Below are 16,474 nucleotides of genomic sequence, written 5' to 3'. Positions count from 1 at the left end.
GATTCCAAGCCGTCCAATTGGCAGGAGGAGGGCAGACCAGAGGGTGTGATGATAGGTAAGAGGGAGGAGAAGGCTCAGGGGAGGGGAGGGGACCTCTTCCCAGACCTAAGAGACAGCGTCCATAGTTTCAGTTCCAAGCAACTGGTGGCAACAGGCTAGCATTTAAGGTAAATCAATTTTAAAAAAAAGTCCTATGTTGATTTAATCACTTTCTTATGTTTAGCCAAAAAATGAGAGAGAGATATTGAAGAGAGATGTTCCTTTTTAGAAGGAAACTCTAAAGGTTGATGAGATTCTTGGCTGTCAGTCTCGGGGGGAGGGTGGAGTGGGGGTATAGCTTAGCCCCAGGAAAGGCTTTGCCCCCTGGGAAGAGGAGCGGAGATACAAATGCACAGTGAGAAACCCCACTCAGGAAAGGGGAAGGGCGTGAACGGCACTGTGTGGTAGGTACTGGAGTGTAAAGTGTTTGGGTGACCTGCGCTACCTGGCTGGCATGACGGCTGATGAAACTCAGCCTCAGGCAGGTTCAATCAGGGAGGAGAGAAGTTGACAAGGAGGGTTGGGGACGAAGGTGCCGGAAAGGAGTGGTCCAGGCGATGTGCTGAAATGTCTAGACCGGAGAGGGAAGGAAATATCCATGAGAACGCGGCAGGTAATGGCTATGATGGAAATGCAGGGTCAGGATTCTAGAGGTTTCGTAAGGTCACGGGCATCTGTGGCTGGCAGAATGAAACCGGAAGGTGACAATGTGAGAGATGGTCTGGGAAAGGCATGCGGAACGGAAAGCGAGAGCAGAAGGTGGTAAAAATCACAGCGCTCCAGAACCTCACGGCTACATGGATGGACTGTTGATGACCTCTGAGGTGGCCCAGGTTGGTGGGGACACTTGGCATGGAGAGGATGTCTCAAAGGCAGCATTCAGAGTGTCGGGGATTTAGGAAGGGACAGAGAAGGGGTCACCATGCATGGTGGCATTTCAGAGACTGCAAGCTTCCTTATACCTAGAACTGGGGGTAGGAAGTACCTTTATCTGAGAAGACTACAGAAGCAGAATTTCTTATATAAATTCAGGTACCAGCTAGGAGGAAGGCATTGTCCCAAGCAGTCTCATGGCAGGAAATGGATGGCATATCCAGAATTGGTAACGGAGAAGAGTTTAAAGACAATTTACAAAGATGTGGGGAAGGCTAAGGGATATCGATAGGGAATGAGGAAACGCGGCGGGGTTGCCACAGTGAGGAGGGAAAATTGTCCTTAGACCTGAAGGTCCAGAAGAGGAGCAGGTTCGGGTCTACAGGGAGGGCTGCCTTTGGTGGAAGATCGTGGTCAGTGGCCACTGTCGCTGGGCAGAAGGGAAGCTGGGAACAGAAACTCTCCAGCGGTCTGGCTCCTCCTGCCCTCTGATTGCTTGCTGGTGCCTCCCATTGGTTGGACCTAGCAGGAAGCCAGGGAGCAAGGACATCTGGCAAAGGCAGTTGGCAGAGGTCAGCCTCCTGGAGCCCAGCTGTGGATGGAGAAGGGATTGGGGCGGTGGGGGCTGGGCAAACAGAACACTGAGCCGACTGCGAAGATCATCTGTTGTTGAGAGGCCAATGGGACTTTGGAGATTTACAATGGGACAGGGATTGAGAAAAGCCTGGGTGCCTCTTATCGGCAGGTGCCCTTGGTCTCAGGGGGGGCATGCCTCTGTCAGTATCTTGTGCTGGGGATGGAGTGCCTAGGAGCAAGGAGTGGGGGTGTTCAGCTTGGGGAATACAACCCGGGTTCAAGCGCTGCTTTAAAGGTGTTAATTTATGAGTGAAGGCGTTACCTTCCTGAATTTTCCTTGTAAAATTTTGCTCTCCATTCTAATCTCAGACGATTTCGTATAAAGGAAAGCAATGAGGTTGCTGAGAGCAGGGTTGTGTATCAGACACAAACGCGCTGGCTTGGGGAGCGGACGGCCGGTTGGTGACCGAGTTGGAGAAGGGCCACGAGCTGCTTCTCCCACCCCTGACACCGGGAGAGTGGGCAGCACTCGTGGCGTTCTTTGGAGCCAAGTCCCTGGCTCATTTCTTGCCACAATTCCATCGCCTCTGGTCTTAGAATAATTAAAAAAATACATCTTATAACCTGAAGTGAACGCAAGCTTTCCTTATACTGCAAACTGAAAAGTGGCCTGGCGAGAGGAGGGCAGCCTGCGGTTCAGAGAGGGGGTTGGAGATGCTCTCACCATCTCTGGAAGCCCTGGGTTGGGTGCGGCAACGTCTGGAGGCCTCTGCCCGGGCAGCAGCCTCCTGTGGGTGAGGGAGCCAGGTGCAAACTCGCCAGTGACTCACCGTGTGCCACTTCTTGCCAAGAGTGCTTTTGGACTCTGTCTTGTTAACCAGCTTGTCCTAGTTTTTATGTGCGAATGGTTGGTTGCAACTTGTTGGAAAAAAGACTATTTTCTGACGTGTTGTGTATAACGTACAGAACACCCCTGGGGGAGCAGCAGGTTCCAAAGACGCTGCTCAGAATCTCCTTCTGCCGTGCTGCCCGCACCAGAGCAGCCCTGCTGCTCCTGGTTCCGCTGTGCCCGCATCTGGCAATGTGGGAAGAGCCACGCACCCTCTAATACACATGGGAGCACTTTGCAAACTGTAGGAGTTATCAAAATCTACTTTATACCAGATGCATTTCCTGCCCTAAACAAACGGACTGTGAACAACTTGTAAAACACAGGCTGTCCCTTTCACAGCCGTTGAAACACATAAACAAATGTGTGGCTGTTTTCCAAAAAGTCTTTACTTACCAAACTGGGTAGACTGGAACTTTGGGCCAGTGGGCAGTGGCTGGATGTCCCAGATCCAGTTTATCTTGGGTTATGTTGCCCTGAACTCGGAGTGCCCTTGGTCTCTGCCCATGGAAAGGTGGGTCTTATTTGCTCTGAGGGATCAGGGATTGAGAAAGGAAGAGTCATCTATGTGCTCACTTCTGCTCCCTGGGCTCACCTTAGTAAGGTTACTTAGGACGCTCCATCAGTGGGTGAGCTGGCTGCTCCCGACGTCTCCAAAAGCCCCAGGGTCCTGAGAGCTGACCCGGAAGTGCTCACACCCTTACTTTCTGGAAAGACACTAGTTCTTCTGCCAAAAGTGGAAGAAATTGCCAGTTGCCTACTTACTAGCCGGTCTTCTGTCTTCTCTTTGTAAACAGAACCTGGGGGGTGGCAAAGTACCCAGCCCGAAATCAGAGTTCCCAGCTGTCTCAGTCTGTTCAGGCTGCTGCAACAGGACACACAGACTAGGTGGCTTGTGAACAACAGACATTTATTTCTCACAGTTCTGGAGGCTGGCCAGCCTCAGGCTGAGGCACCAGCATGACTGGGAGAGGGCAGTCTTCCTGCACACAGATAGCACCTTCCAAAGGCCCTACCTCCTAATACTACTGTCTTTATGAGTTCGGACTTCAATCAATGTTTGAATTCTGGGTGGACGCAAACACACAGACCACAGCTCTAGCCTTCTTTGCAGGAGTGGCCAGTGAGATGTAAGTGGAAGGGGTTGGGTGGCATCTGCCGGGAACCATTTAGAAGGAGCCGACTCATCTGGGAGCAAATGTGATCTTGCTCCCACCTCTTTCTCTTTTCTGTTGCCTGAAATGTGGATGTAATGGCTGGAGCTGCCAGGGCTCTTTTGTAACTTTGGGCAACTTTGAGGGAAAAAAACATGGTTAGAAGGATAGTAGTTTCTCTGGGGCTTGATGACTACCTGAGTTGCCTTTAGACTTTCTTTTACAAAAGTGGAAAATAAACCTCCATCATTTTCAAAGGCAGCCTGTTTCTGTTAGGAGTAGCTGGGTGGAATTCCTGCCCGATAGGCCGGCCCACACCGAGGCCTTCACTCCGGTACCGAATGTCTGTCCATGACCACTTTGTGATTTTCTGCAAGTATCTGCTTAAAGCACTTTTCACCCTTAGAGGGTGAGAAAAGGATTTTCACCCTTTTTTCATCTCATGACATATAAACTAATTCCTAAAATTCTTCCCCACACCAAAAAATAGATTTTCTGCCATAAAAAATAGGTATAATTTTGATCCATTCGCACCAGATGGCTGTTGCTCTGTTGGCTGTTGTTGCTTTTTCACTTGACAATCTGAGGAAAAGGAGGCAGCGCCCCTGGCTACACGGTCAGGTGTTGCGTGTTTTAAAACTTCTCGTGGCATACCAGCAGGCCACAGCACGCGGGCAAAACTATCGTGGTTTAGAGCATGAAGGATGCAAGTAGTTGCTGGCTTTCTAAATGGCTATAAAACAAGCATTCAGTAGACAGATGATTCCAAAATAAGCATGGAAAGTGACTGTCAAATTGTTACTCAGGAAGTGATTGTGTGAGCTGCAAAAGGGAAGAGGGCAGGCAGGGCTGTGGCCTCTGCTTCCGTCTCAGAGCAGGGGAACAGGCACCGCTGCAGTTTGTCCCTCCAGCGGGTTGGATGTCACTGAGGCCAAGGCCTTGTCAAACCTGACAAAGTGGATGATTAAGAAAAAAATACCTGGTAGGCTGGTTCCAAGAGTACAATCACTGAAGCCAGGGAGTCTGGAAGACAAGTTTCATTTTTTATTTATTTTCTTTTTTGGAAAACAAATCCAGCCAAAGCGTAGGGTAGGTTAGATAGTTGCTTATCCGGCTTCTTTAACACCTTCCATCTGGCAGGCTGCCTGCCTCAGCCTAGATTGCAAGAAATTTCTCGGTGAAAACCCCAGAGACTTAAGGCAGAGCAGAAGGGGAGAGGGAGATGGAGACTGCGAGGAGAGAGCTCCTGAGAGAGTGCCTGTGGCTGCTGATTCCCCGGGGAAGCTTGTCACAACAAGGGCCCTGGAACTCTGGGGCCTCTGTGTTTTATTAAACCTGGGTTTGTAGTGTACTGTATTAGTTACACGGGTCCATGAGTGTCCTGCTAAGCAGTTTCTCTCACTCTCTTCCGTAGCCAAAAACGTTGAGAGGCTGTTATCGAGAGAAGAGGTTATAATGGAGTTACTCTACTTCTCTTCCCAGCTCTCAGGGCGAGCTGAGCCTCTCCTCACTGGATTGGTAGTTATTTTACCCAGGTGCAGGTCAGTATGTAGGGCCACCCCAAACACTGCAGGAATCAACTTTTGCCAGTTGTAACAGTTAGGAATTCTTTTGGCTGCAAGTAACAGTGGCCCTGACCAAGGATGGATTAAACAAATAGAAGCTTATGTTTCTCACATGACAGGAGTATGAAGTTAGGCAGTTGGTTATAGCTGACCCAGTAGCTCAGTGATGTTAGGACTCTACTTGGGTATCTCTGATTCTCTTAGCCCTTCCCTCATGATTGCATAAAGGCTGCCATACTCCCAGATATTGCATTTGTGTTCAAAGTAGGAGGCGAAGATATGAGAGTGTTCTCTCAGAGCCCTCAGAACTTGCAGTTGGATCTTTCTGGCCAGCACTTGTTTCATGTGGCCTCGACTGAAACTGAAATGTATAAAGAAAGCACATTGGAATGACCTTTGGATCAGCAGTGTCTGGGAAATCATCTGTCAGTCAAATTCAACAAAATTAAAGCTACCCTGAGGAAGGTAAATGCCTCATTCATTGGTATGGTGTGGCACATAATGAGTATTTAATAAACCTGTGTTGAATTTAGTGCCCGGCCTACAATGAGGCAAGGTGGATACCCTGGGTGAACTAATTAAGAAAGTGCTCACTCTCAGGCTTGTGCATGTGCAAAGTTGACATTCGTCTGATCCTGAGATTGAGGGCCTCCTTAAACATCACGCCTTAGGCACCTACCTGACCTAGCTCTAATCCCAACGGCCCTGGAGGCCCAGGTCTTTCTCTGGAGCCCGGCTTCCGTTTGGGACTGGAGATTCTTTGTGGTCATTGTCAAGGGCTCTCAGAGCATGTTTAGCAGCATCTCTGGCCTGTACACACCAAATGCTTTAGCCCGCCTCCCTACTGTTCTGACAACCAAAAATGCCTCCAAACATTGTCAAATGTCCCCGGTGGGAGGCGGGGCAAAAATCATACCTCTTTGGGGTCACAGCTCTGTAATATCACCTGACAAATTAGCGCAGTCTCTCGTGTGGCCGAAGTGCCCAGGGTGCTTAGATGGACTGAGCTCAGATGGGTTCAATAAGAGAACTCAGATCATGACACAGGCCTGTCACTCTCTCTCTCAGGGGGCTCCCTGGTGTTCCCAGCAGAAACCGCGTCTCCCTTCAAGGTGTCCTTGTCTTTCCTTTCCGACTCAGGGGAGGGGCATCCCGCTCACCTGGGGGTCACCCTGGGATCTAATGCTTATCCCGGAGGGGCACTTTCCAAGGGCAAACTTCTGAAGAGCCCAGGTTGTTGCTATCTGTTGTGCAGTAGTAACTTGTTCAGTGAGTGAACTGGGTCAGAGCGGGGGCAACCTGCGCCTTCAAACGTGGTCCGTGGTGTGGCCTTTCCAGTACAGAAAGGCCCACGGAGTCGAATCAAAATTTCAGCCTCACACCCAGTTCCCAAATAGAGAGAGAAAGAGTAAAAACACCTCATGTCTGTCATTTCCATGGGGACTGGTCCCTACGCTCAGGGTCAAGACTGAGCTAGCAGAGATGGGAATAGTTTTGACTTGGATGTGAACTTGATACAAGGCAAATATGGGTCCCACCCCCTGGGAACCAGAGTGAAGCCCCACGAGTTCCATCAGTGACTACGTGGTACATTGGCTTTTTCCTTTCTTTTCTCTAAAACACAGAAGGTGTTCTAAAACCCCATGGAACTGTTATAGCAACTCCAGGCCGATTAAAATGGCTGATGTGATGGCTCAGGTATTTAAATTACACAGGTCCCTAACAACGTTAAGGTCAAAGTCAGGACATGGCCTGGCTGGCTGTGGGGAGAGTGGGCTTCCAGCTTCCGGGGCAGGAGAGGCCTTTGGAGGGGCTGGACTGCTCTGTGGGCCATTCTCACGGTGGGACGTGCCATCTGCTCAAAGGGACAGTCTCCTCACAGTGGGTGCCAGGGACCATTTGGTGCACCCCTGCCCAGCTGCTCTCCCTCCTCAGCCAGGGGTTGGGGGGTGCAGGTCAGGTGGGACAAGACTGCCTGTCTTCTCTGGGCACCCACATACTCACAGTACCTTCCTGACACCTAATTCTGCCCCTCCCCCCTCTTACACAGGCCAACTCCCTCTGAAGTTCACCGGAGCTCACCACCTCCGCTTCGGCTCCTCCACGCCACCCTCCTTTTCATGAAAGAGACGTTGAAGAGTATTGTCAGAGGACCCACAGTGGGAGGGCCCTTCAGAGGGTGGAGTGAGAGGTTTCCTCTGGACTTTGCTTCCGAGAGGGTGTGGAAGCTCTGGGGGCTTTCTCTTTCATGGATGCCTGGTGGGGGAGGGGTGCTCCTTGACCCTAAGACCCTCCTCTCTGTAGCGGGTTGTGGGATGTAGACTCAACCCAGCATTGGGGGGAAGGGGGAGGAGGGAGGAGGGAGATTTCAGAATGTGTGGTTCAGTCCATCGTTACCAGGAGGCACCAAAGACAACCCAATAAGGTGCAGCTTGACGGCCTTCTACAAAGCAGACTGTCACCCCCCAAAGCTAAATGCCCTGCTGGCTCCTGTTGCTCTCAGTACAGAACCCTGCACAACCGTGTCCCGAGCTCTTTGTGGTCTGCAAATGTCCCCTTTCCATGTTCCTGCCCCATCTTTACCCAGCACACACAGCCCGAATTTTCCAGTCATACTGAAAGTATTTGTATTTCCCCACTATACTATTTTCTCTTTCATTTTGCCCTTAGTGCTTGGAAACTATACCTCACCCTCCTTTCTTCCATCCTCATGACCCAAGTCTGAGTAACTACCACCTTCCTGGAGGATTAAAGCTTAGCCATCACCACCTCCTCTGTGAGGTCCCCCAAAAGCCCCACTTCAAGGCTGGGGTAGCCTCCCTATTTCGATTCGTTGCAGTATTGGGGTCGCACCTCCCCCTCCTACAGGTTGTTCGCGCTGTCTGTTTTGCTGCCTTTTACGTTCCCTAGCACAGGGCACAGGCACTCACTCATCTTTTGTAGACATTTTTTGAAGGACCCATAGCGCCCCTGGCCGGGGGAACTGAATAGACAGGACGCCAACACGAGGTGGCGCTGCGGCCACGTGCATCGGGAGGGTAGTCTATTCCGGGCCTCGCGCGGGCTGGGCTGGATGCTCAGACTGCAGTCCTCTGGAGTCGGGCACGGTCTGTGCAGTGCTGTGATCTTGGTGGCACACGTGTGGGACAGACTCCCGCCCTAGTACATGGTGCCATGGAGCAAACTTCAGAAGCTCTGAGTATTGCCCTTCTTCACCAAGACTCTACCTGAACCATCCCAAGTTCAGAAGTAAATTTTCGGTATGTGGTGCCGCTTACCCACCCCGGACTTCTGTACTCAAGTTTAAGATTGTAAGATATTCAAGGGCGTGCTTCTTAGAGCCATCTCCCCGTTCCAGCACTGGTGCCTGAAAACAGCATGCAATAAATATCACTGTATTTTGCCGCGTATAATGTGCTCCCATGTATAATGTGCACTCACATTTTTGGCCCAAACTTTCAGGAAAAAAATCTTTAATTTTAATTTGTTAATTCAATGTTTTATTTATTTATGTTTAGAAACAAAACTGATTATTGTATTCAGGGTATTATTTTGCATATGGATATCATTATTGCTTTCTAGAGTTACACTTGTAATGCATAAGCATAAATAAAGTAATTAAAAACATTTCTATAGATATGGAATTAGTAATATTCATGTATAATGTGCATCCTTATTTTTCCCTCAAAAATTTGGGCAAAAAAGTGCTCATTATACATGGCAAAATACACAGATATTTGTTAATGAACTGGGTCACTAAAGACTAAAAAGGACCAAAACCATGATTTCACTTGTACATGGAATGTAAAACAAAAAATAAACTAACAAGGTAAACAAAAACAAACTCATAGACGACAGAATGGGAGCCACCAGAGGGGAAAGGAGGTGGTGGGGTGGGGCAAAATGGGTAAAGGGGGTCCAATACATGGTAGTTGAAGGCACACAGGTGTCTAATGACAGCGGTGTACACCTGAAATGTATGTGATGTTAGTAACCAGTGTTACCCCAATACATTTGAGTCTGATGAGGGCGTTTTAGGTGGCACGGTGGGCTGGCAGGAGAGAATGGCGCCCTGTTTCTGAACATGGCAACGTACAGTCCAGAGGTAGCTGCTCGCATCGTCGCTGGGCAGGATTGGCTGCAGGAGGGGGCGGGAGGGGGTGCTCCCAACCCCGCTGTTCTCCTGTGTGGGGACGCAGTGTATTACGAATGGATTGTGTGTTGCAACGTATTTGATGTGTGGCCCAAGACAACTCTTCTTTTTCCAGTGTGGCCCAGAGACGCCAAAAGTTTGGACGCCCCTGGTAGGAGATGGGAATCTGTAAAAAGGAGCAAGTGCTGGAGAGCCCAGATCTTGGTTTTTGGGAGGTGTTGTAGGAAATGAAGCTTGTGTAGGATACACAAGCATGTGTATCCCTGAATTATCTATTATGGTCAGTTTTCGGTCTGAGATTCCTCTCTAAGGTTAAAGAAGGAGAACTTTGTGGGCACTGTTATGGGTTGTATGGAAGGAGAGCAAACTTAGAGGGTGCAGGTCGAAATCCTATCCTAATGTGGCCTTCAGGGGAAGTGCCAGCACTTGGCCGGCAGGGGGCGCCCTCGAGTAAAGGTTGGATTCATTCTAACACCATTTTTCTGCAGCTTAAATACTGTTTTTTGTATGTCCACCAAGCTTTCTTGTTCTTTTCATTCACAACTCACACAAGAGAGTAATATATGGAGTGCCCCATTTACTGGGGTAGCGGGCTCGTATGAAGATTTGCCAGGCAGGAGCGGAACTTAAAAGATCACCTCATTGTATCCCTTTATTTAACAGAGGAGAGGCATCAGAGGGCCTGAGGTCGGCCACCGGGAGCGTTCTGATGAGTCAGGACTAGAACCTGGGTCTTCAGGCTCCCAGCCCCGTGTTTCCGCTGTTGTGCCAGTTCTCAGAACCCGAGCACCCTGCAGCAGCCGGCACATCGCTCATGGGCCTCCCCCACCCTTTCTCCTTTTTCTGGATATTTAAAACACAGAAGCCCAACTGTAGGAAAAAAAGCTAAATCTATTTGTCAGGAGAGACAGAGTGTATTTACCCTTTTTTTTCTGTGCTGAGAGTGTAGTTCAGTATTCAATGGGCATTAACCTGTTCACCAAGGAAAACATATGAGTTACTGGTAGGGGTCACTAAGGCCCAAATGCTGAGAATCTCAGTGAAGACAGAAGCAACAAAAATTAGTGCTTGGTCCAGAAATGAGACTGTTAAACATGCAGTCAAAGGAAAAAAAGGAAATTCTAAATAAAAGAATAAAGCCTAGAAGGTTGTCTCAAAAGGAGGTTAGGGGCAGGGTGCTGCTTTGTGACAAAGGAATGCTGAGGATCAGCCGTAGTTTCGAAACTGTTGTCCAGGCGGGAGAACTCTGCTGTCCTCAGGACCAGGGAGGTAAGTAGGAACGACGACAGCACGCAGTTGGTAGGCCTAAACCCAGGGAACTCTGGGAGTTTGAGACGGTCCTCAGGAAGCGAATGAGAGAGTGTGCTAGGAATTTCCTTCTCCAGGAGGCTGCTGCCACCTGGCCAGCCAGAGGCTGGTGATGAGACCTTCGCTCTCCTAACAGCTTGTGGATTTCCTCTCAGATGGCAGGAACGGCACGGCATGACCGAGAGATGGTGATGCAGGCCAAGAAAAAGCTCACCACAGCCACCGACCCCATCGAAAGACTCCGGCTGCAGTGCTTGGCCAGGGGCTCTGCAGGCATCAAAGGGCTTGGCAGGTAGGACCCCTGAGGTGGTGGGGACATGGAGGACAAGGCAGGACACAGCCCAGTGAGGCTGATGCTGGTGTGGCCTCCTGGGCTCTCAGTTCCTGGATGGTCAAGGCAGAGTTTGGAAGAACTGATCTTTGAGGTTCCTTGCGACCATTTTTGGTTTTTAGTCCCAGATTCAGCAGGGGTCATGTCTGCTACAAGAGAGGGCAGCTGCTGGGACACTCGAGGTGGAGGAAGAAGCTTGACTGGTGCTTAGAGACACCTGCCAGGACCAGGAGAGCCGCTCCCTGAAGCTGTGACGCGGGGGTTTGGAGCAGGAGGCAGGGACAGTGGTTTAGACACAATCGCAGAGTCGGCGGTTGCGCTCTCAGGCACTTGTGTCTCTCTGCCGTCCAGGAGCCCGGAACCGCCTGTTGGATAACTAACAGCTCCCATCCATGGGGCTCTGCAGCTCTGTCGTTGCTGGGCTGTGGCTCCCTGGTAAGCTAGGCAGTCCTCAGGACTGAGAAGGCCAAGGGCAAAGAGACTGTAGGCCCTTCTGACCGAGTGCCTGCCCTGGGCCAGGCATTGTGCACAGGACTGGGGTCGCACGCTTGAGCAGGCTTCTCCACAGCTCATGCAGAGTTTGGATGAGGAGGCCAAGGGTCACAAAGACAGGAATCTCTGCAGTGTGAGAAAGTGTATGTCAGAAGCGTACAGGGTGTGTCCTGGCTGGTGTGGCTCAGTGGATTGAGCACCGGCCTGTCAACCAAAGGGTCCAAAGGGTCGCTGGTTTGGTTCCCAGCAAAGGCACATGCCTGGGTTTTGGGCCAGGTCCCCAGTATGGGGCCTGCAAGAGGTAACCACACACTGATGTTTCTCTCCCTCTCTTTCTCCCTCCCCTCCCCTCTCTCTAAAAAGTAAATAAATAAACAAATATATAAAAGAACTGTACAGGGTTTTAATGGCAGGGAAAACCAGCCTCACATCTGGAGGCTGTGGAAGGCTTCACTTCCAACGAGATACACACTGAGCATCGGGGATGTCATCATCAACAGTCCTGAATTCTCGGACTACAGCCAGCTCTGTCAGAGCCCAGGCTGTCACAGTCCAGCGGGAAGACCAGCCCACCTCCCTTCGATGTCCTGTCACTCTGACCTTTCCCTCTCTCATCCGGTGTTCACTCACTGTGCCTGGTGCAGGTCCCTCAGGAAGGCCACCCTCCCTTCCACCCCTGGGCCCTGCAGTCCGGTCCCTCCTGCTGCCAATCCCATCTCCACCCATCAGCCCCAGCGGCCCTTTCACAGTGAACTAGCCTGTTGTGAACAGACACTGGCTCGTCCTTGGCCTTTTGCTGGAATGTGTCCTCTGCCTCCTGGCCCTTCCCCAAATCTTTTTTTCAACCCAAGTGGAAGCTCTTTTCCTCTTCTTTCCCCTCATGATTAGGCTGGAGTTATGGTTTTGGGGGGCCACAGAAGGAAAGTGCCATTTTCACAGCATCACACCAAGGATGCACACTGTCAACATGATTTCTCACTGTTGATGTTGACCCCGATCACTTACCTGAGATGGTGTTTGTCTGGCTTTAAATGTGAAGTTACTCACCCCTCTTTTTGGAAAGAAGTCTCTGTGCCAAGCCCCTGAAATACAGAGAGTGTGCTTTCCCTCCTTGAGGGCAGAGTATGAACATCATATATTTGGAATTCTTCTATAAATTGGTCTTACTTCTGGTCAAGATGGCAGCACAGGAAGCCATGGCTCGCCTCTTTGCATAACCACATCAAAATTACAACTAAATATAACAACCGTCTCTCAGAACCATCAGAATTTGAGTTGAACAAAAGTCTGACAACTGCGGGATTGAGGAAACCACATCCATCCAGACCGGTAGGAGGGGTGCAGACACACAGTGGGCTGGTCCCACATCGATGTGTGGCAGATAGAAGTTTGGGAGGGAGAGCTCGTGAGTGAGGGATCCCAGCCCCACACCAGGCCCCCTGGCCCAGGGTTCCAGTGCCAGGAACCAGTCCATGTGTGGACTCACCTACTCAGACTCACATCCTCTGAGCTCCAGCACTGGGGTAGCAGCTTGGAAGGTACCAGTGACATAAACGGAGGAACTAAAGTGTCTGGCATCCAGGTGAGCAGAGGCCATTGTCCTTTTTCTAAATCCTCCCCCTACAGAGCCGTCAAGCTGGTGTCATATCAGAGACATTGATTTGGAACATAATGGAACAAAAAATAACCAATAAGGACAATGAGAAGAAAAAAGAATCTCTCAAAATGAGGATGGTGTAAGAAGCCTCTGTGAAACCTTCAAGAGGTCCAACGTTCACATCACAGAAGGGTGCCAGAAGGAGAAGAAAAAGAGCAAGAAATTGGAAATCTATTTGAAAAAAACAGTGAAAGAAACCTTCCTTAATCAACCTAGCCAAAACTGTTTGATCTGCTTGGAGATCCCCGGAGACTCTGCCCCATGCAACTTACGGCCCCATCCACACTGCTTTTCCATATGAATGGCTTGTCTTGCTCATGCTTCACAACTTCCTGAATCCTACCAAATGAGAAACAGCTGGTGAGGCCCGAGACCCGCACCAGCAGCAACCAGCCAAGATTCACGGTTTGGCTTTGCCTGGGAATCTGCAAATCCAGCACAAGTAGCAGCCATTTCAGACTGCTTTATAGCTCAGGCAGGGTGGCCCCCCGCCAAAACACAGATGAGGGCTGACCTTGACCTGAACAACTCAGGAACCCCCAGCACCAGTGCACATAATGGTTAGCTATAGGCCGCATTGGAGCACCACTACCTTGCCCCCACACAGCTGATTCTCCATGAAGGGCAGATGTTGGTGGTCAGTGGTCACAGCCAATCCCTGCAGCTGGCTGGCCTGGGTAAATCTCTCCCATTGATCTGCCAACAGCAATCAAGGCTCAACTATAAGAGGAGAGTGTACTCAGCTCTCACAAAGGATGTACCTCAAGTATCCAGCTTGGGTGATGGGGGAGGCTGTGCCACTGGACCCTACAGGACACCTACTACATTAGGCCACACTACAGGGAGTCAGGGAGTCAAAGCAGCTCTACCTAATACATAGAAACCAACACAGAGAGGCTGCCAAAATGAGAAGACAAAGAAACATGGACCAAATGAAAAAACCTATCAAAATTCCAGAAAAAGAGCTAAATGAAATGGAGATAAACAATCTATCAGATGCTGAGTTCAGAAAAATGGTTATAAGGATGCTCAAGGAACTTAGGACCTCAGCAGCGTGGAAAAGATCCAATGAGAAACTAAGGATACACTAATTGAAATAGAGAACAGTTTGCAGGGAAACAGAGTGGATGAAGCTGAGAGTCAAATCAATGATTTGGAACATAATGGAGCAAAAAATAACCAATGAAAACAAGAAAAAATAAAATAAATGAGGATAGTGTAAGCAGCCTCTGAGAAAACTTCAAGAGGTCCAACGTTCACATCACAGGGGTGCCAGAAGAAGAGAAAGAGTGAGAAATTGGAAATCTATTTGAAAAAATAATGAAAGAAAACCTCCCTAATTTGGTGAAGGAAATAGACATGCAAGGCCAGGAAGCACAGAGTCCCAGACAAGATGGATGCAAAGAGACCCACTCCAAGACACATCATAATTAAAATGCCAAAGGTTAAAGATAAACAGAGAATCTTCAAAGCTGCAATGGAAAAGTAGTCATTTACCTACAGGGGAGTTTCCTTAAGACTGTCAGCTGATTTCTCAAAAGAAACTTTGCAGGCTAGAAGGGACTGGCAAGAAATATTCAAAGTCATGAAAAGCCAGGACCTAGATCCAAGATTGCTCTACCCAGCAAAGTTATCATTTAGAATTGAAGGGCAGGTAAAGAGCTTCTCAGACAGGAAAAAAGTCAAGTTCATCATTCCCAAAGCATTATTATATGAAATGGTCAAGGGACTTATTTAAGAAAAAGAAGATCAAAAGTATGAACTATAAAATGGCAAAAATGCATATCTATCAATAATTGAATCTAAAAAACAAGCTAAGCAAACAAGAAGAACAGAGACAGAATCATGGATACAGAGAGCATTTTGACAGTTGCCAAATTGGTGGGGGTGGGGGTGGAGGAATGGGTGAAGAAGTGAGGGGATTAAGAAGAACAGGTAGGTAGTTACAGAATAGCCAGGGGGTGTTAGGTGTATTATAGAAGATGGAGAAGCCAAAGAACTTATATGCATGACCTGTGGACATGAATGGTGGTGTGGGGACTGCCTGAGAGAATAGGGGGTTCTGGGTGGAGGGGAGCAAGGGGAGCAAAATCAGGACAACTGTAATAGCATAATCAAGAAAATGTAATTAAAAAATAGGCCCTGGCTGGTGTAGCTCAGTGGATTGAGCATGGGCCTGCGAACCAAAGGATCGTGGTTCGATTTCCAGTCAGGGAACAGGCCTGGGTTGCAGACCAGTTCCCAGCAGGGGGCACACAAGAGGCAACCATACATTGATATTTTTCTCCCTCTCTCTTTCCCTTCCCCTCTAAAGGTAAATAAATAATAATAATAAATCTTTAAACAATAAAAGAAAAAAGAGAAATCTATCTTTTCTGCCACATTTATTTATTTAATCATTTATTTGAACCAATATGGACTCATGAATATTTATTTTATACTTTGGGTTATCATCCAACACTGCTTTATTTTGTTGCTCACACTGTTCCAGTTTTGGCCTTGGGAGTTCGTTCAGTCAGCTCCTGCACCCGGTTGATGTATCCCCATCAGTGCAAGGTTGTGTGTGTGTGTGTCTGTGTGCGTGTGCGTGTGTTTGTTTTGAGCGCTTTCTCACTTTGAGGTACAAAATACTCACAGCTTACCCTGCATGTTTTCTGCCCCTGTCTCAGAGTCAGCAACTTCGCTAAGAAGCCCAGTTCCTTTTACTGGAGGATCGTATTAGAAACCAGGATCTAGGCTCTAGATGTGCTTGTTGTTAGTGGGTGTTACTTCTAGGCCCTCTTAACCTGGAGATGCATACACGTCTATACATGTGTCCATCTGTGATCGTCTGTGTTGGTATTAAGCTAAACCTGAGTTCATGCTGACACACCTAAGCTCTCACCGCCCGAATCAGATCATTCCAGCCTCCTCCTCAGGGAATCTGTTAATCCCCCCTCATTCCAGCAGCAAGAAACTTGGCTCCCACCAGCTGCTGTCCATTTACTTAACTGTTCAAGTCCAACACACCTGGAGAGTGACATCAGCGCTGTTGGCTCATGCCCCCCGGGAAACACCTTCATCACCTAGTTCGAGGTGCTGCCGTGCGGCCCCTAACACCTGTGGTCTTACTGACTCAGCTCATTTCCAAAGTCGCTCAAGTCAGTACCTTCGCCCCACCTCTTCCTTTTAGTGAGATTGCTTTAAACTTCCGTAGGACAGTTAGATTCCTTTGTCACAGACTGCTTTCCTTCCTGGGATCTCCAGACCTTCTAAGGAATTTTTTAAAAAAATGTATACATTAATGATTACTCTATTCTGTAAATTTTTATGGGCTTTAGCAAGAGCTTAATGCCATGTATCCACCACTATAGTATCATACAGAATAGTTTCATTGCCCTAGAATTCCCCCATGCGTCTTGTCTCCCCCCATCTTTTTACTGTTTTTACAGTCTGGC

At 48.9% G+C, this 16,474-nt stretch overlaps 1 protein-coding gene across 8 annotated transcripts in view; it reads left to right on the top strand.

The window, feature by feature from the left end:
- The first annotated feature begins 76 nt into the window (after positions 1-76).
- The window catches only part of CAPSL (calcyphosine like), a 29,529-nt gene continuing 13,131 nt past the window's right edge, over positions 77-16,474 (top strand). For 2 of the 8 annotated variants that reach the window (XM_037063168.1, XM_037063167.1), the window contains exons 1-2: positions 672-872; positions 10,713-10,849. In XM_037063168.1, coding sequence (XP_036919063.1) covers positions 756-872; positions 10,713-10,849 — 254 coding nt within the window. In that variant the 5' untranslated portion in view covers positions 672-755. Of the gene's footprint in view, positions 168-671; positions 873-3,327; positions 3,508-8,212; positions 8,357-10,712; positions 10,850-16,474 lie in introns of those variants that run through there. The other 6 variants (XM_037063171.1, XM_037063166.1, XM_037063170.1 and 3 more) reach the window with 6 other exon arrangements.

The sequence above is a fragment of the Sturnira hondurensis genome, unplaced genomic scaffold, assembly GCF_014824575.4.
Source record: "Sturnira hondurensis isolate 20B ecotype Veracruz unplaced genomic scaffold, ASM1482457v3 Scaffold0014384, whole genome shotgun sequence".
NCBI lineage: Eukaryota > Metazoa > Chordata > Mammalia > Chiroptera > Phyllostomidae > Sturnira > Sturnira hondurensis.
This window is presented reverse-complemented; position numbering and strand designations above follow the sequence as displayed.